This window comes from Engystomops pustulosus, chromosome 1 (genome assembly GCF_040894005.1).
Source record: "Engystomops pustulosus chromosome 1, aEngPut4.maternal, whole genome shotgun sequence".
In the NCBI taxonomy this organism is placed as follows: Eukaryota; Metazoa; Chordata; class Amphibia; order Anura; family Leptodactylidae; genus Engystomops; species Engystomops pustulosus.
The window spans coordinates 83,551,327-83,578,423 of NC_092411.1; the positions used below are offsets into that span (position 1 = coordinate 83,551,327).

The 27,097-nt window shown below is 41.2% G+C and overlaps 1 protein-coding gene across 1 annotated transcript in view; it reads left to right on the forward strand.

Annotated features, from left to right (window-relative positions):
- GCN1 (GCN1 activator of EIF2AK4) overlaps positions 1-27,097 on the forward strand; it is a 41,839-nt gene continuing 14,742 nt past the window's right edge. Inside the window, exons 1-30 of the mRNA XM_072146368.1 lie at positions 1-133; positions 3,808-3,910; positions 4,474-4,537; positions 4,615-4,746; positions 4,825-4,933; positions 5,047-5,145; positions 5,224-5,358; positions 5,444-5,512; positions 5,591-5,699; positions 5,785-5,859; positions 8,863-8,991; positions 9,086-9,136; positions 10,186-10,284; positions 11,416-11,589; positions 13,640-13,792; positions 17,914-18,006; positions 18,328-18,403; positions 18,483-18,642; positions 18,727-18,910; positions 18,987-19,111; positions 20,480-20,658; positions 22,463-22,556; positions 22,710-22,823; positions 24,128-24,326; positions 24,428-24,577; positions 25,082-25,260; positions 25,352-25,432; positions 25,670-25,813; positions 25,902-26,029; positions 26,803-26,992. Of these exons, the coding sequence (XP_072002469.1) occupies positions 116-133; positions 3,808-3,910; positions 4,474-4,537; positions 4,615-4,746; positions 4,825-4,933; positions 5,047-5,145; positions 5,224-5,358; positions 5,444-5,512; positions 5,591-5,699; positions 5,785-5,859; positions 8,863-8,991; positions 9,086-9,136; positions 10,186-10,284; positions 11,416-11,589; positions 13,640-13,792; positions 17,914-18,006; positions 18,328-18,403; positions 18,483-18,642; positions 18,727-18,910; positions 18,987-19,111; positions 20,480-20,658; positions 22,463-22,556; positions 22,710-22,823; positions 24,128-24,326; positions 24,428-24,577; positions 25,082-25,260; positions 25,352-25,432; positions 25,670-25,813; positions 25,902-26,029; positions 26,803-26,992 (3,615 nt within the window). The 5' untranslated portion in view covers positions 1-115. The remainder of the gene's footprint in view (positions 134-3,807; positions 3,911-4,473; positions 4,538-4,614; positions 4,747-4,824; positions 4,934-5,046; positions 5,146-5,223; positions 5,359-5,443; positions 5,513-5,590; positions 5,700-5,784; positions 5,860-8,862; positions 8,992-9,085; positions 9,137-10,185; positions 10,285-11,415; positions 11,590-13,639; positions 13,793-17,913; positions 18,007-18,327; positions 18,404-18,482; positions 18,643-18,726; positions 18,911-18,986; positions 19,112-20,479; positions 20,659-22,462; positions 22,557-22,709; positions 22,824-24,127; positions 24,327-24,427; positions 24,578-25,081; positions 25,261-25,351; positions 25,433-25,669; positions 25,814-25,901; positions 26,030-26,802; positions 26,993-27,097) is intronic.

The window sequence follows — 27,097 nt, forward strand, 5'->3', positions numbered from 1 at the left end:
ACGCAGCGAGCTGTACCGGAAATGACGCGCACGGTAGCCGACACGCAAAGCGAATCATTCGGGAAGTACCTGGCGGAAGTGCGTTGGAAGCGCTTCCTGGGTCAGGGCCGGTAAGATGGCGGCGGACACGCAGGTTGGTGTGGCACCGGTGGAGATGATTGATGTGTGTATTTATGTGGATCGGTGTGTAATGGTGACTGCGCCCTCTGTGTTGTGTGCAGGCCCCGGCTCCCTGCACATGGCGCTGATGCCTGCCCTGTGTGAGCTGTGGTCACCATACGGGTGCTGTCTGTGCCAGGCTGCTGTAGGGCACATTGCTCTTCCCTGCACCCACGGGGTGAATAAAGCTTTACCTTATGTACAATACAATGTATGTGCCACTTCCACATCCGCATCTTTTCTGGCTGCCAGGATACCACCCATGAGATCCAGTGTGGGAAATGCTATTTGAGCAGCTTGGTGTATTGCACTGTGAGATTGTAATGCACATCACTTATCATTTCCTGATCATACAAGCTGCAGCATGAGGATGTGCGGTACTGCGGGTTCTGTTCTTGGACTATCCGCTGGTACAGGTTATGGCATAAAGGATGCTTTTCATTATGACTTCTAAGCCCTTTTACTAAGTGGCAATATCTAATATTTACAGCCTTCTTATCATTCAATCACATTATGATCTTGTGGTACTATGCCCATAATCCATGATCTAGTGCGGCTGGACAGACTTGCTCCATGCACTTGATGGGTTTACAGGATCATTTAACTGAGTTGACCCTCTGAATTCAATTATTCTATGCTAGGTCTAACCTAGCATAGAATAAGGCATAAGAAATCATCTGCACTATTGGTCTGATGGTAACCACCAAGCACTGTCCTATAGACACAGCACAAAGCAGTGAGCATATGTAACCACCACTCCAGTCAAACTCCCTCACTACAGCTGTACTGTGTGGCGTCAAAGGGGGCTATGAACTCCTTTCTAGGGTCAGCGACGATCTAACAACTATTACTTATCTTGTGGATATGGGATACATGCCCATTGTTGCACAACTTTATAATCAAGCCATTAAAATCTGAAAAAACACAGAAATGGTCTTGGCTTGTGAAACACTGACCATAGTTCATGGAGTGCAAGCATTATAGTTGTAGAAGATGCAAGGAGCTGCTGCATAACTTCAGGGCAAACGCACCAAACTGTAATAAGAGTACGTTGGGCAGGTGCTTCCAATCAGCTACTTCTGGTCGCTGGATACTGCATTGTATCTAATACTGTATCCGGCGCACAGCAGTGGACTCGTGGGTATACCTGCTTCTGTATACAAAGAGGTTTTTTTTTTTTTTCCCCGTTTTTGTAGCGCCCTTACCGGATATATATTTCTTTAAACCTGGACAACCCCTTTAACTATGATGCTTGGACATCCAACCATGTATGGGCCAAGTGCATAATTAGGATATTATTTCTACCAAACCTATAGAAAAAGTACTTTGGTTTTTGGCTTCATATATAATCTAATATATAAAAATCAACAAGGTGGGGACTGGGTGTAGTAGGATTGCGGATTAGGTGCTCTGAATGTTTGTAAATATTATTATGTGGCTAGATTAGTCCTGCTAGTTTCCCTGCATAGGAAATCCAGACTACAACTCTGGGCCCAAATCGAACAAACTGCATGCTCCCTGGTCCTTTTTAACCTTCCCTGGGTTAAACCGAAGGATAGGCTTGCTATACTGTGCCCCACTCCTCTGTCTTTAAATCTAGCCGTCCGGGATAGAATAAAGTACAGGCGGTCCCCTACTTAAGAACATCTGACTTACAAACGACCCCTAGTTACAAACGGACCTCTGGACGTTGGTAATTTACTGTACTTTAGCCTTAGGCTACAATAAACAGCTTTAACAGTTATCAATGTTGCCTGTAATTAAGACTTATTGTTAATCCTGGTTCTTATGACAATCCAACATTTTTAAAATCCAATTGTCACAAAGACCAAAAAAATTTTGACTGTTGTTACAATAATAAAGTATACGGTTCCGACTTACATACAAACTGAACTTAAGAACAAACCTACAGAACCGAACTTGTATGTAGGATGAGATCTCCTCATACTCCAGCTGCATGGCTCTTTTCCAACCATAGTTTTGCTTCAAGACTACTGGTATTACCATCAGCTTTTCAATGGTGGTTGGATTAGGGCCTGTGCAGGATTGCAGATTTTGTCGATAGGTTGGGAATACGGTCTGTGTCGTATTTCCTTTCTACACATAAGCTTCCAGAGACAGAATTGTGCAGATTTTCACAAATTACAATTCCCTACAGTCACTTAAAGGGGTATGTTGAAGACAAGATTCTTAAATGTATTCAGGATAACAAAATAACACATTTTTTAATTAAATGTTATTAACAAAAATACAGCATTTCACCGATATAATTCCAACCAGTCTTTATCAGTTCTGGTGTACATGATTTTGGTTGCCTCTGGATGTGACCGTTAATCTTTTGGCTTTCGGGTCGGGGAAGACATTATTCTCCAGTCTGATGCTGCGCTGAGCTGCTCTTTGCCTCTAGCCCCCTCCCTTGCATTCCAGGACGAGCTCACACACACACTGACTTCCTGCAACAACAGCAGCAAGCAGCATCCTGAGGAGAGTAAATCTACAAGCTACAGACAGATAAGATCTTTATCCAGGGGTAGGGAGGAAGGTACATAGTAGAGCTGACAGTATGTAATGCCTATGATAGAGGAGAGAATGTGTACTATGCATTTAATGGATGTCATAATCTCTCTTCTCTGATCTGTCTCATCTCTCTTTCCAAGTGTCAGATATTAGCTGAATACACTGACCATCACTGAGTGAAAGGAGCTAAAACTGGAATAAAACTGTGTAAAATTGTAAAGTAAGGGATTTAAATGATCTTTATTGTGTAAACATCACTTGGAGATTGAAATTTGAGAATTTTCTTTCATGGGAAAACCCCTTTATAAAAGTAACCCCTGACATACCTACATATTCACTTATTAATTTTTAGCGTCAAAGAATGCAATCATGGAAAATTGCCACTTTTTTCACAAAAGTATGACTGGATGGGGTTATATATTCCTCTACGGTCTGATGTAGCTAGTTGCTCTGCCTCCAACTCCCTACCCAGGCCAGGGTACATGATTGTTTTCCATTCTCTACTCCTTTACCCCCTGTTAAACATGGCACGTGGAGTCGTCAAACACTTGTTGAAGCTATTATGGAATGGTGACTCCTACTTTTTTTTTTTAAGTTTTATTTAGACTTGTCCCCCCCACTTAAGGACACACAACTTACAGACAACCCCTAGTTAAAGATGGACCCTCTGCCCACTGTGACCTGGTGAAGCTCTCTGGATGTTACTATAGTCCCAGGCTGCAATGATCAGCTGTAATGTGTCTGTAATGAAGTGATAATCCTTGTTCTCATTACAGCAAAGAATTTTGAAACTCTAATTGTCACTGGTGCAAAAAAAAATGGTCTGGAGCTACAATGATAAAATATACAGTTTCGACAGTTTCGATCACCAAGTTGTAGGTGTAGTTTGCCATAGAGGTAAACGTGCCATAGTAGAGCTTTATACAATGTAATTATTATTTAGTCCAGGATTATTCTCATGTGTATGTAAGCTATGCCTTAGTGAGTAACAGGTTAGCATACACTGATCTGTCATGAGTCAATAAAAACATTTACCCTTCTTAAATTGGGAATCTATATGTACAATTTAATTTAGGGATTTCATTGTTTATCTTTACTTTTCTGTTCATCTGAGATTTGTACTTCTCCTAGGTACAGGATACTCTGAAGAAGTTTGCAGCCAAAGTCACCACATCAAGTGTGAAGGAACGGAAAGAGATTTTGAATGAATTGAAATTATGTATTTCTTCTAAAGGTGGGTATCTTCCTCGTAGGAAAAATGAAAACTTCTAATACACTGCACAATATTTTCATAAATGATTCTGTACTGAAGTTAATATCAAGTGATGCAATGTTGTGTCTAGTATTTTACCCTTGAGAAAAGGAATGATGAACATGACCTGACTATGCATGTGGGGATTTGCCTATACGGTATACCTATAATATTAACTTAAAGGGGTTTTCCAAATTGAATAGGGCATCCCCCAGAGTAGACAACTACTAACACCAGAGAGCCCCCCCCTTCCAAAGTAGACAACTACTAAGCCCCGAGGTCCCCCCAGAGCAGAGAGCTACTAAGCCAGGAGAGCCACTCACAGCAGAGAGCTACTAAGCCAGGAGAGCCACCCGCAGCAGAGAGCTACTAAGCCAGGAGAGCCCTACAAAGCGGACAGCTACTAAGCCCCGAGATCCCCCAAGAGCATAGAGCTACTAAGCCCAGAGAGCCTGCCAGAGCAGAGAGATACTAAGCCCGGAGAGCCTGCCAGAGCAGAGAGCTACTAAGCCCGTTTACATTCTAAAGGTATATTTTCCTTTCAGATCTACCAGAGCCTGCTGTTAAAGGTCTCTCCAAATTATTCTGTCTAACACTGCATCGATATAGGTGAGTTTTCCCAAAATATTTAGTAGAGCTCCCTAGGCCTTTAAGATCAAGTTATGCTATTTTTTGATATTTCACAGAGATGCAGGGTCCCGTCGAGCGCTGCAGTCTGTTATCCAACAGTTGGTGGAATCCCAGCCTGATGCCACCGCTAAGAACATACTGCAGTCTCTTCAGACATCTGGAGTGGGAAACAAGAATCTAGAACCCAGGTAATGACTTGTCTACATTGCTTTACTATTACAAAAGTGTCATTGATAACTAATTATTTATTATTCGATGATTTACAGCAAAAGTAGCGGCTCAGCAGCAACATTGGCCCTGTCATGGACCTGTGTCATTGCCAGGGTCATGTGTTCCATTCCCGACAAGCAGGAAGGAGAGACATGGAAAAAAATGGTGTGTATTGACTGTCATGTTATGTGGGGTTTAGAGAGTTAAATCCAATATTTTTAATTAACATGGCACTTCTATTTGCCAATAATTATGCCACTTTGTCCCTATCACATTAGGTTGAATGTCAGTCATTTCTGTTGATGGATGTACTAGGAGGGTCGCACAGACATGCTGTACTAAGTTCTTCAAAGAAGATGAACAGATTATGGAAGGAGGTGCGTGACACCCTTGATATCAAACCATTTGTAATTTATCATATTTCAGTTTTAACATAGAATTTTTTCTCTTTTTAGAATCCTGGCCTTGCGGCCAAATACCTGGACGCACTTTTCAGCCTTGAACCCAACCAGAAATATGCGGGCATGCTTGGCCTTGCTGTACAGTTCTGTGTAAAACAAAATGAATTGGCTGTACTGAATAAGTACAGGGTAAGTGTGAGGGGGTTTTGTATGTTTGGTGTTCGCGAGGCGTTGCCTTATTTATATTTGGATTTTCTGTTTCTCAACCCTGCAGAGCAATCTTCTAGATTTCTATGTCAAATTGGTTCTCATGAGTAAAGTGAAGCCCCCTCACTACATACTGGTAAGGCATTTTTTTCTCACAGCCTAACCTTAGTGCCAGTCACTGGCAGGTATTGATTTGCATCTCTTCTGCCTGTAGGAAAGTTGCACCCCACTCCTGCAGCGTCTGTCACATGAGGAATTTAAAGAACAAGTTTTACCCATGCTTCAAAAGTCTCTACTACGTAGTCCAGAAAATGTGATTCAGAGTAAGTTTACCTGCTTTTTTTTTTTTGCTTAGGAAATAAATTTGGAATCCGATTTGTATAACCTTTAACCCTATTTTTCTTTCAGCTGTTTCGCTCCTTTGTGCTTCTGTGACTCTTGATCTGAGCCAATATGCTCTTGATATTGGTAAAAGCTTGGCTGGTAAGTATCCTTAACTTAGTCATAGTTGCAATCATTTGAAAATGTCCAGGTACTGTGACTGTGGCAACCTTATTTCTTAGTTTCCTTCCTTCTAAAATCAACTTTTAAAATGATGCTAATGTGCCTGAAAGAGCCCCTCCATGCTGCAGTTTCACAGGCTATTACACTGCCCCCTCCTGCTCTCCCAGTACTCCCCCCCACGCTCTTCATGTTGTAATCTCACTGCAGCAGAGGAAGTTTCAGTACACAGTGGGTAGAGGAGAAAGTGCTCCTTGCACTGTGTAACAGTGTGCGAACAGCACAGAGGGGCACCAGTAACACCCCCGGGAGACCTTCAGACTCCCTAGTATAATTTAAAAAGTTGATTTCAGAAGGATTGGGGCCATGGATAACAAGTATAAGAGATTACCCCAGTCACAGTGTCTGGGTCTATAAGTACACTCACTGGCCACTTTATTAGGTACACCATGCTAGAAACGGGTTGGACCCCCTTTTGCCTTCAGAACTGCCTCAATTCTTCGTGGCATAGATTCAACAAGGTGCTGGAAGCATTCCTCAGAGATTTTGGTCCATATTGAGATGATGGCATCACACAGTTGCCGCAGATTTGTCGGCTGCACATCCATGATGCAAATCTCCCGTTACACCACATCCCAAAGATGCTCTATTGGATTGAGATCTGGTGACAGTGGAGGCCATTTGAGTACAGTGAACTCATTGTCATGTTCAAGAAACCAGTTTGAGTTGATTCCAGCTTTATGACATGGTGCATTATCCTGCTGAAAGTAGCCATCAGAGGTTGGGTACATTGTGGTCATAAAGGGATGGACATGGTCAGCAACAATACTCAGGTAGGCTGTGGCGTTGCAACGATGCTCAATTGATACCACGGGGCCCAAAGAGTGCCAAGAAAATTCCCCACACCGTGACACCACCATCACCAGCCTGAACCGTTGATACAAGGCAGGATGGATCCATGCTTTCATGTCGTTGACGCCAAATTCTGACCCTACCATCCGAATGTCGCAGCAGAAATCGAGACTCATCAGACCAGGCAACATTTTTCCAATCTTCTACTGTCCAATTTCGATGAGCTTGTGCAAATTGTAGCCTCAGTTTCCTGTTCTTAGCTGAAAGGAGTGGCACCCGGTGTGGTCTTCTGCTGCTGTAGCCCATCTGCCTCAAAGTTCGACATACTGTGCGTTCAGAGATGCTCTTCTGCCTACCTTGGTTGTAACGGGTGGCGATTTGAGTCACTGTTGCCTTTCTATCAGCTCGAACCAGTCTGCCCATTCTCCTCTGACCTCTGGCATCAACAAGGCATTTCCGCCCACAGAACTGCCGCTCACTGGATGTTTTTTCTTTTTCGGACCATTCTCTGTAAACCCTAGAGATGGTTGTGCGTGAAAATCCCAGTAGATCAGCAGTTTCTGGAATACTCAGACCAGCCCTTCTGGCACCAACAACCATGCCACGTTCAAAGGCACTCAAATCACCTTTCATCCCCATACTGATGCTCGGTTTGAACTGCAGGAGATTGTCTTGACCATGTCTACATGCATAAATGCACTGAGTTGCCCCAATTTGATTGGCTGATTAGAAATTAATTGTTAACGAGCAGTTGGACAGGTGTACCTAATAAAGTGGCCGGTGTGTGTAAGTGTCCCTGTTTGTGATGCTTGATTTTGATGGTAGATTTCCATGAAAGGGAACATGTTGGCTTTTGCTAGGAGTAGAAAGCTCTATCCATACGTAACTGTGTAGAATCTGCATTCAGATCTTCGGGGTTATTCCTTTTCAGAGACTCATTTTCCAGCACACCGTTGAATATAACTGGTACTGTGTAAATTATAGTTTCTCATATCACTTACTGCCAGGTTTTCTCACAGACATCGGAGATATGGCGGGGTGTAGAAGAGATTGGAGTTGAGCACTCCTCACCCCTCCCCTCTGGCTTAGTCATGTGTGGGGGAGATTTATCAGAAGTGTCTGAGAGCAGAACACTTCTAGTTGCCCACGGCAGCCAATGAGACCCCAGCTTTCATTTTATAAAAGATACAGGAGTGCAAAAAAGAGGGAGAGCCAAGTGGGTGCGCTTGTAACCAAAATAAAATGAGATCTCCAGATATGACGGAATTCACACTATTTATTGATATAGCATAAAAATCCAGTGGATCACCACTGGATTTTTATGTTATATCAATAAATAGTGTGAATTCCGTAATATCGGGAGATCTCTTTTTATTTTGGTTACAAGCGCACCCACTTGGCTCTCCCTCTTTTTTGCACTCCTGTATCATTTACGTTACGGTGCCGTTGGTTACCGGTTCTTTGGAGAGCGTAGGAGTAGCTGCAGTAACCTAGTTTTACAAGTAAGAAACCTTTTCCCTCTGATTGGATAACTTTACCGCTTACTAACAAGTGGTTACCAGGTGAGCACCCACCTTCTCACCATTAATCGGTACCGACCTATCCCTACGTTATTACGCGAAGCGCCATCCTCTTCCGTTGTTGTTTTTGTTTTCTTTCTTCATTTTATAAAAAGCTGTGGTAAAATGACAGCTGAGCTCTAAATGGTTTCAATAAAAACCAGAACAGACACATTTGATATACCTCCCCCTGTGTGCTCACCGCAAGGTGACCAGGTGCCATAGACCTGTTAGTTATGGTTTTGTGCATGGGGCCATCAGGTGACTTGAGTTTCTCGGAAGGAGTTCAGTGTATTTGTTTATTATCAGGAGGGAACCCCTCTAATAATAGCTGTTAACTGCATTTATGCCAAGTACCATTGATAGGTGGTTCCATCAGCTAGAGGATTATCATAGAACTCTCATGCTGTATGGGGGATGGATGTAATATAGAACATATTCTATAAAATGCATCTCTCTCCTATATAAGGATGCATTCTTACAATTTTTTACAATGCAGACATTTAGTGTGTAATAACTGAACCGAAATATTGAAAACAATGTGTGCTACATTTTATCTTCTTGTTTCTTAAAGGACAATTAAAGTCAAACAACCCCCAACTTATGGATGAAGCCGTGGTGGCTTTGCAGAACCTGGCCCATCAGTGCAGTGATCCATCCGCTGTGGAGGCATTGGGGAAGCATTTGTTTGCAATCCTGGGAGGTGAGAAATTAATAACTGCAAATAGTTTTTTTTTTACGTGTTAAAATACAAGGAAGTGTTATCTAACAATACAATTTCATGTAATTCCATTTAGGTTCAGAAGGAAAGCTTACAGCTGTGGCCCAGAAGATGAGTGTTCTTTCAGGTAAATAGTCATACATTCTTTTTGGGACACATGGCTCGGGGGAGGCGGTGGGGGTACACAAAGGAGTTCTTCCTATTAATTAACCTGTGTTGATGTCTTTTCAGCTCATTGATTTTTAGCTGTTTTACAATTTTTCTTATTTTGTCGATAAAATATTAAGGTGATGTGTAAATTAGGTCGGACCCCAAAGAATATTGTACATAGCATTTAAGGCTAATCCTAAAGCATGCAACTCCTGTATGTTGGTCCTATCTAACAGACTGAACACATTGCACAGGACGGGAGAGAAATATAAATACGACCTTATTCTCTCAAACATTTCTTGATTACATGAGTCTATCTATTACCTTAGCAGGTACTTATTGTAGGAAGAAGACTGTAGACTCGGATTGTAGATATTATTAACCTATTCTCATGATAAATCATAAGTAGCAGATTGATGTGGGTCTGACACCCAGCAACTAGTGGAGCTAAAAGTGGTGACACAAACTGCATGTGTAGGGCTGCTTTATCACAGTTTGTATGCTTGAAGACTGGCATACAAGTGATGACTTAGTTGCAATTCCCCCTCTACTGGAGAGCTAGGGGGTTCCGGCCATGGAGTGGGGCAGGGCAGTGGGTCTGTAGCCTGTGCAATTCTATACCAGACTGGACCTGTCTAAGAATTGTCAGGTGACGCTGCCAGATTAGCATGGAGACTGTTGTCTCCAGATAAATGTGGAACTTGAGGATGGGCAGGGTTCACATCATATCCTGGCAAACAATGAGCCAGCATAAAAAAGTTGTTTGTCATTCAGCTCACCTTCCCAGCTGATCCACATAACCAGTGCACTGAATATCAGAATCAGCACAATTCTTAGAACTTGTAGACTATGACTAATGATCTCATAAGATTCGAAACGTGACAGTTTTTCTTTTCCATTTTTAATGGTGTCATGTGTATTTTTTTTAATCACATTGGAATAAAATTTGTTAACAGATTTTTTCTATGAGTGAGCCAGCAAATTTTTCCATAATTGCAATAATTGTCTTTGATTATATTTTTTCAGGGATTGGTGCCCTAAGTCGCCATGTTGTTTCTGGCACTTCAAGTCAGGAGCTGAGCAAGACAGTTTCTGAATTGTTTATCCCTTTTCTACAGCAGGAAGGTAAGAATGTTTATTTGGGAAACATTGATTTGTGGGAGCGGTTGGTGTTTGATATTTGTTACCATGTATCCATAGTGTGAATATAAAATGCCCATAAACTTTTGTACAAATAAGAGGATTTAGTGATATTTACCTGTAATATTAATGTCTCTGGTTTTGTTGGCGAGGAGACCATGGGGTTATGAAAGATCTTTATCTGGGGCTCAAACAGTCCTTATCAGTTGTAAGGTGACTTTCGAATTAACCCCTTTAGCCAAAAATGGCTGCTGGTACCGGGTCGAGAGTAGAAACCAAGACACACCAGTCTCTTAGAAAATGCAGACTCACAATCTTTATTAGCGCGCAGCATATATAAAACACAGAAATTCATCTTCATAGGGGCATGAAAAGGTGATAAAATACTGCAATGCTATAGGCCACCTTGAATATCACCCAATAAATTCACTTTCCCAAAGCATGCAGATGAACTTTACATATTATTTCTCACACAGAGAACTGTCTCTAGGGAGACAGAATGTTTTTACTAAAAGTCCTGAGAAGAAGACTCCGATGGCTCTTCAGTGAGGCCAAAACATAAGTTAAGCAGATGCTAAAGCAAAAATATAGGACAAGAGTCAAGGACAGAGCTGTCTCTCAGCAGATTCAAACAAAATTATGTTTGAATTATGAGTTGAATAGACATTTTACAATGTGGCTTACAGTGGTCAGCATGACCCCCTGGCTTTAGACAAAATGGCGTACTATGGTTCAAAATGGCGTCTTGTAGAGAAATATACCTCTCACAGGGGATACCTGTCGCTAGGAGGCAGGCACTAAGCCAGAGAACTCTTAGCTCCCTCCATATTATATCCCTTCTGCAGACATGGATTAGGAAAGAATCAGGATAAGCCAACTGGTACTTAAAGTTGCCCTTAATTCATCTTCTTTGGTTTGGTTCACCCAATCAGTTATTGTTTTTTATAGTGTGTGAGGGATTGAACAAAAATATTCTTGGACCCAGCGTTTCACTGGCAACAGAGGTTCTCGTGTTTTCTCATTTAAAATAATTTTTGAATGTATGTATTTTATGTAGGTTGCTAGAATGCCTCTTTCATTGCTGCTTTATAATACAGAATATTTTTTTTGTTGCAGTTCATGAAGGAACTCTTATTCATGCTGTTACTGTGCTTACTCAGTGGTGCCAGAAGTTTACTACTGAAGTTCCTAAGAAGCTGATAGAATGGTTTCAGAAAGCAGCTTCTCTCAAGACCAGCACTTCAGGAGTGAGGCACTCATATTGCCAGTGCATGCTGGTATCGTTCAAGGGTAAGTTTAAATACAAGGAACGAAAAAAGCTATCCTGGCACTTATCCGCAAATTCAGAAAGCGTGGCTCGTAAAATCTTCTTTATTGAAGGTAAAAAATTAAAAACTAGAACACGTATCCAAAGAGAGCAATACACGGACCTACGCGTTATGGCTGTTACGCCTTATTCATGATCTACATTTTGTACCAAATAAACACCATTTAAAATATCCCACTCTGAGTCACATGACAGATGGAACCTCCCACCACGTCACGTGACTAAGGAAAAAACTCACGACCGTAATGGTGTGAGTATACAAACAGTATGCTATACAAGACAAAATGGAAATAACATACTACGTGTAGATCATGCAAACTTTCTATTAGCAGAAGAAAACTCATGTATCAAAAGTACGACACTATGATGCATAACGAGCACACCCTTGTTGGCATAGTGATAGGGTTAGACAGAGCACCTACGACGTCCACTAAGTGGCTTTTACATCTAATATATAGTGAACTGGACCTTAATCTACAGCACATAAACAACGTTGGGATGTCATTAGATTAACCAAAATAAAAGAATTATACATGTATATTTACATTATACTTGTCTATTTTTACACTCCTTACAACTATAAGCATTGTCAGTAGCCTATATTGGACCATGTAAAAGCCTTATCTGTAAGAATTAGATCCTGTCTGATGTTCAGACCCTGCGGTTGTCGACTGCCCAAAACAAACATCCAAGGAGTCTCGTCTTAATGTCTCCCCTTCTCGCACGCCTTAGGACCCTTTCTTTCCCTTTACATCTGAATCCTTTATCGCTTTTGGTGTGTATTTCTCTGAAATGACGGGGCGCTGCTGAGATATTACCAGAGTTATTCGAGATATCTGATAAGTGCCTACGGATTCTAACTTTTAGGCTACATTCACACTGCCATATGGGGGGCGTATATATGGCCGACGTAATATATGGCCGATATACGTTCCCCGTAGATGGCAATGGCCGTGCGGCACCGTACCGCTCAGTACCCTGGAAAAAGATAGGACACGTCCTATCTTTGTCCATAGTACGGCGCCGTGCGCCATATGTTCCTATGGAGAGGGGAGGGGAAGAGCTGCGCTCACCTCCTCCTCCTCTCCCCGTGCGCTGCCGTTGCCCGCCGTGCTGCGGTACAGTGGGCAACGGCAGTGTGAATGTAGCCTAAGGGGTCCAGATGTGTGACCCACATATTGTTTATTGCAGAGGTTGCACTCCACAATATATATGCTACTGTTAGTGTTACAGTTGACATAAGTTTTGATATCATATGTTTTTTGGGTGGCGGAAGATACAAATGTTTTTCCTACCATATTGTGCTCACATGCAATACACTTGGAATATCCATATTTGTATGGAAAGTTGTAAACTCAAGGGGGGAGCTTTCTTAGAGACCACTAACTCCTCTGGATAGAATTGGTTCCAGCGACTAAGCTTGTTGCAATAAGGAGATACTGCCCTTGATTATGTTAGAAATTTGTCCGAATTGATTACTGTAAGCAGTAGAGGAAATGACACTATTTTCGGTATTGGGTACTTTTTCGTATGCATCATGTAGTAAGGAGTGTTGTGTTACACCCCTAATCCTCTCTTCTCCTTTATTGATATCTTTATTTTATATTTTCTATGCTTAAGCATACTTGTCAGTTGATTTTTGTGTAAACTGAAATAAGTTTACATACAGTTTCAGAAAACTTACAACATATCATAGGGGTAATAAAGATTTTTGATTAGTGGGGTCCTATTTTTAAGACCCTGACTGATAGCTGGGGATTATAGGATGGCAGTGCGCAGATGCATATTTTTATGAATTCCATAGCTAACCTCTGCCCCTCCAGGGTTAGGCTTAGTATAGATGATCACTGCCAAAGGGATATTGTTCAGGTGTAGTGTCCGGTATCATGAGCATACCCTCTCTGGAGTGAATACAGAGCCATATACATTTATTTATATGCAAATGGACTTTTCTCTGCACCATGTACATGGAAGGTACATCCTCTTTTTATGTGTGTTTTTGTTATTTTGCAGGGGATACGTTGGGGCAAGCTCTGGGACTTGTACCCCTTTTGATTCAAACTGTGGAGAAGGCTGCAGCACAGAGCGCACAGATATCATTGTTAACAGAATCCTTGGCTGCTGCTGTTCTTGTATGCAGGATTTCCCTCACTGAAAGTCAAGTTGGTAAGATTACAAATGTACATCTGAAGACAGTGGTTGGGATTTTACAGGGAACCTTTCATTCTTTCAATTTTTCAAAATGTACCAAAACACAATAAAACCTACACTCACCGGCCACTTTATTAGGTACACCATGCTAGTAAGGGGTTGGACCCCCTTTTGCCTTCAGAACTGCCTCAATTCTTCATGGCATACATTCAACAAGGTGCTGGAAGCATTCCTCAGAGATTTTGGTCCATATTGACATGATGGCATCACACAGTTGCCGTAGATTTGTCGGCTGCACATCCATGATGCGAATCTCCCGTTCCACCACATCCCAAAGATGCTCTATTGGATTGAGATCTGGTGACTGTGGAGGCCATTTGAGTACAGTGACCTCATTGTCATGTTCAAGAAACCAGTCTGAGATGATTCCAGCTTTATGACATGGAGCATTATCCTGCTGAAAGTAGCCATCAGATGTTGGGTACATTGTGGTCATAAAGGGATGGACATGGTCAGCAACAATACTCAGGTAGGTTGTGGCGTTGCAACAATGCTCAATTGGTACCAAGGGGCCCAAAGAGTGCCAAGAAAATATTCCCCACACCATGACACCACCACCAGCCTGAACCGTTGATACAAGGCAAGATGGATCCATGCTTTCATGTTGTTGACGCCAAATTCTGACCCTACCATTCGAATGTTGCAGCAGAAATCGAGACTCATCAGACAAGGCAACGTTTTACCAATCTTCTACTGTCCAATTTTGATGAGCTTGTGCAAATTGTAGCCTCAGTTTCCTGTTCTTAGCTGAAAGGAGTGGCACCCGGTGTGGTCTTCTGCTGCTGTAGCCCATCTGCCTCAAAGTTCGACGTACTGTGCGTTCAGAGATGCTCTTCTGCCTACCTTGGTTGTAACGGGTGGCGATTTGAGTCACTGTTGCCTTTCTATCAGCTCGAACCAGTCTGCCCATTCTCCTCTGACCTCTGGCATCAACAAGGCATTTCCGCCCACAGAACTGCCGCTCACTGGATGGTTTTTCTTTTTCGGACCATTCTCTGTAAACCCTAGAGATGGTTGTGCGTGAAAATCCCAGTAGATCAGCAGTTTCTGAAATACTCAGACCAGCCCTTCTGGCACCAACAACCATGCCACGTTCAAAGACACTCAAATCACCTTTCTTCCCCATACTGGTGCTCGGTTTGAACTGCAGGAGATTGTCTTGACCATGTCTACATGCCTAAATGCACTGAGTTGCCGCCATGTGATTGGCTGATTAGAAATTAAGTGTTAACGAGCAGTTGGACAGGTGTACCTAATAAAGTGGCCAGTGAGTGTATATAAAATTGCTATCACCATGATCGTAACGAACCAAACTATAAAGTAGATGTATCATTTGGAGCGCACATTGAAAGTTGTAAAAGCTGAGCCCGAAGTCGCCACAATTGGAATTTTTTCCAGCTTCCCAGTACACGGCATGGAATAATAAATAACATCACTGAGAAGTAAAATTTGTTACGCAGAAAATAAGCACTAACACAGCTCTGTAGATGGAAAAATCAAAGAGTTTTAGATTTTTGAAGGTGGAGAGTGAAAAATGAATGAAAAAATGCTGCGTCCTTAAGGGGTTATACCACTCATAGGTGTTTATGGACCGGTGGTTTAGTGTCCCAAAATGTCCTGTATAAATTTTTTTATGTGGTCACATAAAAAGAACTGCTGGCGTCTGCGCGTTGCTGCAAGCGAAGCCAGCATAGTACAACGCGGCTTCTCTGTGCAAGTGGCCTGTGTGTGCCACATGTGCAACAAAAGTGGGATATTATCCCAGCTTCATTTGTCACAATGAGAGAGAGAGTGGCCGCGCGGGATCTACAAATTGGACTCCCATTCAGTTTTACTGATTGAGACCATGCAAAGCTAATATACAGGTCGATTTGAGCCCCTGAACTTCAGGGCCGTACCTGTAGTGGGTTAAGGGTACCAGATCTATAATCCCCCTCAATGATTAAAGGGGTTGTCCGAGTTTAAAAAAAAAAAATATATATATATATGTGGCCGGGAGCAGGCTGCCTAAAATAATAAAGATGTACTTACCTCCGGTGCCCTCCGGTATCCAGCGCTGCTGTCGCTCCGGGCGCCATGTAAACAAACATGGCCGCCGGAGCAGCGCTGGACTCGGCTTCCGGCCGGCCGTGGCCTGTACGCCTACCCGTCCCTATACACAGCATTGTGTATGGGGACCGGAAGGTTGTCGGGTCCGGCCGGAACTGAGTCCAGCGCTGCTCCGGCGGGCATGTTTGTTTACATGGCGCCCGGACCGGAGCGACAGCAGCGCTGGATACCGGAGGGCACCGGGAGGTAAGTACATCTTTATTGTTTTAGTCAGCCCGCTCCCGGCCACATATAGTTTTTTTTGAAAACTCAGACGACCCCTTTAAGCTTCCTTTTCTATCAAAAGGAAATTTTAAGTCTTGTTGTCAGAATACACTAACCAAATATCCTGACTCTTAATCCTAAAGCTCCTTTCACGCGAACATATGAAAACTGCCGTAGGGGGCTGGCTCGCTATATACTGCAGGGAGCTGGATCGCTATATACTACAGGGGTCTGGCTGCCTATATACTACAGGGGTCTGGCTGCCTATATACTACAGGGGTCTGGCTGCCTATATACTACAGGGGTCTGGCTGCCTATATACTACAGGGGGCTGGCTGGCTATATACTACAGGGGGCTGGCTGGCTATATACTACAGGGGGCTGGCTGGCTATATACTACAGGGGGCTGGCTGGCTATATACTACAGGGGCTGTGACCAATGCATTTCCCACCCTCTCCTTTTATTCGAGTCAACAGGTTTTTCCAGTTTTTTGTGTTAAAGTTAGGGGTCTCGGCTTATACTCGTATATACGGTTGTTAATAGAGCTCTATGGGAACCTGTCGCTAGCTGTATATGTGAAATTGTGGTGACGGGTTCTCTTTAAAATATCACAAAGGGGAGATAAAAGTGGCTCTGGCACTATCCCCAAGCACCCTGCGACACAATTTAGCCCCGGTTCCGTTGGAGTAACGTATGGCATATGTTGCAGTAAGGTGAAGCCACAGGTGGTGCTCAGCAGGAAAACAGTATAATCTTGAATAGATGTGAAGAAAATCGCGGCACTCACCAGGAACGCCTCAGTATTTATTCATAACAACACAGGTGGTACAGGACGCCGTATATACGTGCAGTATCCAGAACCAACAGGAGGTGCATTTCGTCACTCCACCAATAGTCCGCTATCCATCATTAGCAAGTGACATACATGCCTATACGGATTAAAAAATGTCATGTATATACGGATTCATACAAACACAGAAATACATGACTGGAGAAATTATATGTTTGTGTGAAAGGGACCTTACTTAATCCTGCTAGAAGTTTGGTATGTCCATGATGGACCCCGCGTTATGAGTGAAAGAAAGTACAGTTTTTAGGTTTTGCATTGTTACACTGCATAGGCTATTAATGCTTTTATGTTTCTGTTAACATCGACATATGAGGAGCTATTCTTTTCAGGATGAAATGCATTTTGCAGATACATAATTTTTGTTTGTCTGTAGCTTTTTGATGCGATTTTATTAGCTCTTTCTGGGTAGAATAAGATAAAATCCTCAATTCTTTTTTTTTTTTTAACATACAGGGTTGGTCACTTCACCACAAAAATAAGTTATCTTTTTTCTATGAATCAGTAGGACCATAGAACAACCATAGTACATTGTAGAAAATCTCATTTGTTTTTGCATTGTCATTTTTTCAGAGGTATGGGTTTATTTGTGTGTATTTGGTTGTGGAAAGGAAGTTGGTGTTTGAGTGCTTAATTTTTTTCAATCACTTATCGTACTTTTCACTTTTCACTATTATTTTTTTACATTCAATTCACAATTGCCTCATTGCTTGTGCAAGGTAAGGCCATATTTACATGGGGGGCGTATATACATCCGACGTATATACGCCTCTCATACACTTCTATGGGCTCACAGCCCTTTACGGGAGCGGTACGGTGTTCTTTGATCAATACCTTTATTTGATAAAAGATTTTTATTTTGCGGACAAAGTGTTGTAGTTTATGCATTATTTCCTTTTGTATTTTTCCATACAGAAAACAAGCTGAACAACTTTTGGATGTTGCTTTCTGATGATAAGAGACAGATTTTTACTTCTGAAAAGTTTCTTTCTTCGGCAAGTGAGGAGTGTAAGTAAAAGTCAAACTCCCCATTGTTAATCTGCCTATATGCCACACTTTTTTTGTAGTGAAGGCTGCTTGTATTAGCTTTAAGGCCTTTACATTTTGTGCTAGTATTTCCAGCTCTGGTTTTGTCTGGTGTTCAGCCAAACCTGCTCCAAGATGGAAAAATGAATTGTTGTTTGTTGTTTAATTTTTTTTTGAGTTTGAGTGATAAGTTGTTGGTTTTTTTTACTAGTTGTTTTCATTTCTTATTGATGTTATGTATTTATTTTTGCTATTACTAGCTAGTAACGTTACCATCGCCTCCCCATGTTTTGTCTTCCTCAGGCCTATGCACACTTTTGCAGTTATGTGAGAGACTTTTGCTAGATCACATCCAAAGGTTCCCCGACAACCGTGCTCAGTAAGTAGACAATTTTTGATTGCTTTATATTTTTCCTGTGATGTTTGTCAGATTTATCACTTTGTTTTTTTCCTTTTAGGCCATACTACCATTCTTTAATAACTATCCTGCTGACTCGCTCATGGAAGGTCCGTAAGCAGTGTCAACAAACCATCAAGAAGCTCCTGGCCTCACTTGGGGGTACCACGTTGTTGCATGGCCTGTTGTCTGAGCTGAAGGTTGTTCTAAATTCAAACAAGGTAGAGGAATATACATGCTTATATTGGGACTGGAGTTTATAGGCTATTTTATCAAATTTACAAGCCTCTTTCCCCATATCACAGCTGGTACCAGTAGATAATTTGGCCATGGATTCTGAGGAAGTGCCAGAGCCTGGAAAATTTTATGTGACTCCAAGGATCATCCAGGAAGCAATTCATGTTCTTACATGTGTGCCAGAATTAGAGCCCGGAGAAGCTGAAAACCTGGCCCAGGAACTTCTGGTGTTGGCAAACCATTCATTAGTTGGTGAGTAGACAACAGAAATATAAAAAATAATAAGTCGCTTCTTGGCCCATTTTAACTAATCCATTTATCTATCCAGCCTCCTCATATAGGGACCTGTGGGTGGATGTTGTGTACAAGCTGAAGCTTGACCCTGCTGAATTCATAAAGAATCGATTTGATGATTTTCTGCCTGTAATTGCATCGAATACTACTAGTGACCAGGTATTTGTCTCTTTTTTTTTTTTTTTAAATTACAGTATATACTTAAGATGTAGTTGCATTCTTTTGGGAGTGATGGGGCGCCTAACTTCACCCTGTATAAGAAAAGAAATTCTGAGCCCCTTTAACCTCTTCACGACGGCCATACAGCTATATATGTGTCCTATTTGCTTGTGCCCAGTGCAGATAGAACATATGTACACATGATTACAGTGTCAAATTTTAAACAATCATATCTTCTGAACCCATGCATTTAGACAAAAATTAGATTTTTAAAGACAGATCTCAATTCCTGACTGTAATTTTAAGAGTGGATATCTCCAGAAACACAATCCTGATATTATATTAAAATGGATTGGACACCAGAATTGTGTTTCTACGTGCCACGTTCCAGACACATGACCGTTTGAAGTGAGTCCCCTCCAGTCTGTCAGGTGATAGAAGAAAGTGTAAGGAGCTGCAGAAGACACGTTGCATAAGTACATGCACCCCTCTGCATCTGTTTTTTAACCTGGAAAATAGTGATGGATTGAAACTGTACATATTTATAAGATATTTTGGTAAAGGTTTTCACTATTTTTACTTTTTAAAAACTTAGTAGGAAAAATTACAAAAAAGCATGTTTTTTCACATATTGTTGTAATTTAAAATTAGACAAAACTTAAGAAGTTATTAATGAAATTATTCAAATTAAAGTCTCATGTGTTGTGAAAAATAGTAAAAATTGTTATTAAATGTAAAGTGGTTTCAACTAAAGAAGAACAAAACTGCAAAAATTGGGGTTAAATATCCATGTTTGGTGCAGTAAAGTTATGTTTTTGTTTATTGGTGCTAATATGCATGTGTATATATTTTCAATAACATCTACATTTTGCATAAGACACTGGGGCTCCGCGGAAAGTCTGCGCACTTTCTTCAGACTTTCCGCCTTTTTCTGAGATAACATGGTTTGGAAAGGTATTTAACAGGTGTCTCCGCTGGGATTTTGGTGCAGCTGTGCTTGCTTCCATGCAACACAAATTAAGGGGGGAGGGATGCCGTCAGACGTTCTGACTGATTTGGACTGAGCACGGAATTTAAAATTCTAATTTTGTCGCAAGCACTTAGATGCACCACTAAAAAGATGGTGAACTCTGTCGGACCTGAGCGGGAAAGCAACACATGCAGCCGACGTGGTTAATAAATGTGTCCTATTGTTTCACAATATTAACAACTGCATTTTTTATGGACTTTACCTTCATTATCTATCATTTAATATCATTTAATATTTCCACTTGCTACTACTTGCTGTAGTTCCTGATGATGGATACATGTTGAGTTATAACCTTTTTCTTCTTTCTAATGAGTAGTGAATTACTTTTTTTATTTCAGGCTGTCCTAAATGCAGCTGGGACACTGTCTCGTATTTCTCCAGAAGGAGTTCTTCCTAGGCTGATAAATATTATCACAGAGTCCCTGCAAAATCCAGCCCTGTGTCAGGTGACCAGAGAAGAATACGCTATCATGCAGACCCCTGATGGAGATCTGTACGACAAATCTATTTTACACAGGTAAATATCACTTTGAATGAATTTTTAATAGGGCAGTCATATGTGTAAAAAATATGTTTCATTGTGAATTTTGATATCAGATTGTTGTTCTTTATTTTTTTTCTGTTTTAATATTTTTATATAACATGGGGATGGATGCTGAGCACCAATGGGAATCTATTTCCATTGTTAAGCTTTTATTTTAAGGTCTGTAGAGATCTATGTGTGGCTCAGGCATCAGATTTTCTTGCTTTTAATTTTGAAAACTGTACCACATGGATTTTTCACAAGAGGGGGCTGTAACTTCTATCCCAGTTACTAATAGCTAATCAATTGAGCACATTCAGCGAGTGTTACTGACAAATTAAAGGGTTTTTCCCACAAAGACAAGTTAGGCTCTATCCACGGGTTAGGTCTTAACTTGCTTATCAGTGGGGGTCTCAGTGCTGAGACCCCCACAGATTGCGAAACCATCAGCTCCATAGAGATTAATGGAGCAGAACGGTCATGTGCGGCGGTTTGCTCCATTATTCTAATGGAGCGATGAGAGGTCAATTGGACTCTGTCAGCACTGAGACCCCCACTGATCAGCAAGTTTGGCCATATTTCATGGATAAGGCCTAACTTGTCTTTCTGGGAAAACCCCTTTAACTGCCGTACTGAAAGATTCAGGAACTCCTTCACACCAACAGCCATTAAATAAAATTATTTGCATCGGCAGGACAAAATTGCCACAGACAAACCGTTTGGCCTTATCGAACCCTACTTGCCATTCACCCCCATTTCCCGATTAAGTGTACTTAGTTTGCATTAGTTTACTTGTGTGCTTACCTACCTATGTGCAATCCCGGCTCAGACAGCGTTTGTACAACTCAATTTCCCGTAAGGGATCAATAAAGTTATATTGTACTGTCGCACTTCACAGAGATGGTTGTGTCTCTAATTGGTGATTCTGTGCTGAGGCAGTATAGAATAGCTAAGCACAGAGAAAGAGTAAGCAGGGGAAATAGGGGAGTCTGCATAAGTAAATGTAGAACATCTAATACAGTAAGGGATGGTAAGTTGTGTTTGAAGTTCTCTTCAAAGCAATATTAAAGGGGTTGTCTACTTTCACCAAATAATTGATATTGTTTGTGTAAGGAGTAAGGAAAAGTTATACAATTTTTCAATATACTTTATCAATTCCTCATTGGTTTTTAGATCTGTGTTTACTGTCCTTTTATAGATAGCGCCAATGTTTATATCGAGGCCATAGAAATGTGTTCCTGGTCATGTGATGGACACGCAGGTGCACCAACCAACACGGCTCTGACTACTCTCATGCGCCCGCATGTCCATCACATGCACCATGGGCATCTAGAAACCAATGAGAGATTGATACAGAAAATATATTGTATAACTTTTCCTTACACAAACCATATGAGAGTGGACAAGCCCTTTAACAATATTAGGCTAAGCTTACGTCTGAGTTTGGTAGCTTCCTTTTTGCTCTTTTGTTAATTATAGGAGAAAGAAAATAGGCAGCAGGTCACATAATTTATTTTGCTATAAATAACACAAGCCATCCCTCCGTACATAAAACCTTAAGGGGAAAGCAAGTTGACTCCAAGACCTTTTTTTTGTTTACATTCAGGTGTGAACTTGGCCTTAGATGGAGACTGTATGAACTACTGTATAATGTATCCCCAATAGCTTTGTTCACTCAATAGGCTGATAAAATGTCTGATAAAAAACAAATCTAACCTCTTATAGTATTTAAATGTTAGATAGTAATTAAATGTTATTCTATTGGGTTGGACTCATTGGGTTTTTTTTTGTTTCATAGTGCTCAACAAGATAGCTTGAAAAAGACAAATATGAAAAGAGAGAATAAAGCTTACTCATTCAAGGAGCAAATAATTGAGCTAGAGCTGAAAGAGGTAAGCTTGTATAACATTTTTCTTCTGTTTATTATAGTTTTTAGATTGAGTTTTTTCATATTCATAATGAACATTGCCAGCAATGTTCAGGGGAAACCTCCAACATGGACACACAGCTACAGATAAATAACAAAATATTGTGATCCTCTGCAGGAGATAAAAAAGAAGAAGGGAATAAAGGAAGAGCTTCAGCTAACAAGTAAACAGAAGGAAATGCTACAAGCTCAGATGGAAAAAGAGAGTCAGATCCGAAAAAGACTGAAGGAGGTGAGGAAAACTGAGTTTACATTGCGTTTTTCCACAGTTTTATAGCTGACAAAGAAAAGACTTGTTATGGGTTTAAAGCAAAATTCATATATTGTGATCTGTTTAGCTTTAAGGTCTTGTATACAGAACAGAAAAGACCATACAGTTGTGTGGTATGGTATTTTCTGTTCTGTATATACGGCTGTATTCTGGCTGTAAATACGGGACGTATTGCACTGTATGGCACCGTATCCATATAAAATACGGATGGGTTGGCAGATGATGGATGGCTGACTATTGGCTGGCTGACAGAATGTACCTCCCACTGGTTCTGTATACTGCACTTGTATATGGCAGCATATAGTGCACAGTCGTATGCAGCACATATTTTATACGTTCCCATTGATTTCTATGGGGCGTAAGGCTCGGAAATATGGAGGAAAATAGGACATGCTCTATATTGTATACGTCCCGCTCACAGATGGTATGCAAAGCGTTAAATTTCAACACTGGCCAAATTTTATAGCTTTAAATTTAAGCTTTATCTGCCAGCCTACGGGCTGTTATAAAAATGTAATGGGGTAAACTTTTCCCAGGACTAGAGACATTTTCAATGGATTCCCCTGTGTTGGCAACATTTGAAATCTTTGGGGGACATTTATCCAGGCTTCTACACCAGAAAACTGGCGTAGAAGCCCGGAAATAACCACAATGCCTTGCAAACTACCTGATGAACACGGTTTTTGCGCAAAACTACTTTAGCTATCGTAGTTTTGCCACGCCTGCGCAGCCACCCTCTACATGCATCAGGAGGTTGCTTGATGTATCTGGCAAGGTTTCCTTTAGACACCAGAAATCTCTGGTTGCTGTCATTTTATAGGAGCTTCTAGAGGACAGACCATGGTCACATATGCACAGAGAGTAATCAGAGCGGTGTGTTATAACGAGCCGTGCGTCTGTGTGACCATGGTCAGATTCCTGTCCACCAGAAATAAACACTGAGGGCGCATTCACACGATGCGTTGTGCGTCTGCATTTGCATTTGCTAAAACGCAATGTAACCTTAGCATGTAATCAAGGCTGAAGCCATTGCAATGTGTCAAGAACGCGACGCACAATGCAACGCATTGTGTGAATGTGCCCTTAAGCTTCCTTTGGAATGACAGCAAGTAGAAATCTAGAAAACCAAGAGCAATTGGTACAGTGTATTGGAAAAATGTATATTTTTTATTATGCAAACTTGAATATTTGCCGATCTGAGAATACCCCTTTAAGAAAAATATGAATATCTCGTATAATACATAACTTTTCCTTTTTCCCCTTAGTTTGACATGGAGCTGGAAAACACTCTGAGACTCCTGGACTGTATCATACAGCAGAGGTCTCCTGGGCTCTCTCAGCATATTCCAGCACTGACCAGCAGCTTATTGCCTTTACTCAAGTCCCCGCTAGCTGCTTCCCGGATCCATGTTCTCTTTGTGCAGTTAGTGGGATACATCATGCCTGCCCATTTGAAAACATGCGGTAAGCATTCTTCGCTGTCTGGAACAGAATTTGCTCTTGTGATGAGGTTTTCCTTTATGTATCTCAGAACTGGCAATGATATCTGGCTTCTTTGTACATAGGAAAATTGCTTGCCCACGTTACTCTACGCTTGTTGAAACCAGAATGTAATCTGGATCCCGCCTGGTGCCAGGAAGATTTGCCAGTAGCTGTGAAGAGAGCAGTAAACCTCCTACACAACTATACAGTCCCAAAGCGAAAGGATGACCCAGGTGACCAAAGCTACATTGTATTAGTGTAGCTTAAAATGCATTACTATACTGTATATGAAATAAGTGAGATGGGACAGAGGGCAGATATTTCTGTTCTGGCAAAAACCTTGAAGTCTTGTTACTTGTCATTTTAGATGTAACTGAACATTTCTGTCCTTTAGTACTACTTGTCAGTGGGTTCTTATCGCCCACAACCCCTTCACATAAAAATCTCTTAAAATGTCACTACCTTGAGGAAAATATGCTGTAGCGTTAAAAAAGGCTTTCCTTAAGAAATATTTGCGTTTTACATCTTTTCGTCTATGTCTCATTCCGTTACTATGTTATTTTCTCTAGAAAGATATGAAAACATTTACAACTGGATTCCCCATTCCCTTTGTCAAAATGTGTATCTGATGTGCTGATTTAGTTCAGCTAGGCTCCTATCTACTTGAATAGGATCTGAGCTGTGGTCTATAGAAATTGCACATGTTCTTTAATTTACTATATTCTGTTTTGCTGCAGGGACATCTCCTCTTAGTGCCCCAGCATTCTCCATTGTATTCCCCCTTTTGAAAATGGTTCTAATGGAGACTAGTAGTAATAGTGAAGAAAATGAAGAACTACTTGTGGAAACATTGCATATTATCACTGTTCATTGTCAACTCCGGTCTTCCCATAATCAGGCCATACTTATTGATGAGGTAAGAAAATCATCTGTGATCTATGTGATTTGTAATCGTTTTATGAGGATTTTTGTTAAGTTATATGTGTGTTGTGTATTTTTATCTTTAGACTGGTCCTGAGTTGTTGCCTCGTACAAATATGCTGCTGCTGTTAACTAAAGTGATAGGGACTGCCACCCCCAGATTACAAGTAAGTTTCTGACCACTACTCCATTCACACTTGAATGCATTTAGTACACTGTCTAGTGGCCCTGGGAATTGTATCTAAAAGTAACATTTGGCTTCAGCTATTTGGGAAAGGGTTCTGGGTTGATGGTGAGGAACATGGTGGATGCAAGTTGCAGTCCCTTTTAGTTAAAGTGATTGTAAAATGCATTTATCATCTGATTTTTTAAAACTAGTCCTGACTGCATTTAATCACTCACAGGTCCTGGCTTCCAATGCCTTGACAATGCTGTGCACTAGCAGTGGTGGAGGAGAAGGATGCACATATGCAGAGCAGGAGGAAATCGATGTTCTACTCTCAGCTTTACAGTCATCCTGCTCAAATGTACGGGATTCTGCTCTGCGGGTAAGTGTTCATGACAGATATTCCCTTGTTTTTTGTTTCAATCTATCCTTGTTCGATTGAAGTCTGTAAAATTATGAATCTGTTTTAGGGATTAATGGAGCTTGAAATGGTGTTACCGACACCAGACACCGATGAGACGAATGGATTGGCCTTGTTGCACAGGCTTTGGGTGATGAAATTTGATGTTGAAGCAGAAATCAAAGCACAAGCTGAAAGGTGAGGCGTTCTTTTCACTGACAATAATACGTTGAAGCAAAGCCAATTTGTCAGTTTATTCCTATCTTTCCAATGTACTGTATTTAGTAATACAGGAAAGAGCTTCAAGAATTACTTAAAATACAAATACGCAGGATCGCCTATAAAAGAAACTTAAATAATTAGCAGCATGGGGACGAGATGTCCAGCGTTGCCGGGCCGCTAATTATCTAGGCCCTGACACCTCCCTTTCCCATGCTGGAAAAGGGAGGTGACGTCACTCGAGCGGCGTGAATCCACGCCTCCTGCATGACGGATACCTCTCTCTCCCATGTTGGAGAGGGAGGTGACCTCACGCAGGGGGCGTGAATAATTAGCAAGCCAAAGCACAAGAAATCACGTCCCTGCGCTCTGGGCTGCTGATTAGAAGCTTCTTTTTAAGGTGACTTAAACTTAAACCAGGACTGGTTGGAATTCTAGCTGTGAAATGCTGTATTTTCAAACAGTGAATTAGAAATTGTTTTATTTTGTTCTCCTGAGTATATTAAAGAATCTTGTCTTCCTTGGAATACTCTTTTAAGGGGATGGTCAGCGATTAAGTTTTTTTTTTTTTTTAATATGAGCCCTATGGGGGTATAAACACTTTTCTCTGACAACCGATTAATGTAGACTAGAAATATTTGGTAAGATTCATCGGAAGAGGTGACCAGACCTTATAGGTTGAATGCTATTGTAAATACCAGTGCACATATGTGCAAATTTAAATTGTAATTATTTTATTTTATTTTTTTTAGATTTTGGGAATCACTGGGTCTGACGTTAAAGCCAGACCTCTGTTCCTTACTAATTACAGACGTAATTCATCATGAAGAAGCAGTAAGGCAGGCAGGAGCTGAGGCGCTATCACATGCCGTGGATGCATATCAACATAAGGCTTCTGAGGTCATGAAGAATTTGATTCAGCTGTATCATGAGAAGCTTTATGTAAGTTTCTGGTGGTAAAACACAATTGACCATCTTTACTTATATTAGCTAAAAGTTAGAAAGTTCAAAGTTAGATTAGACAATCTTACATTGTGGCAGATTTAC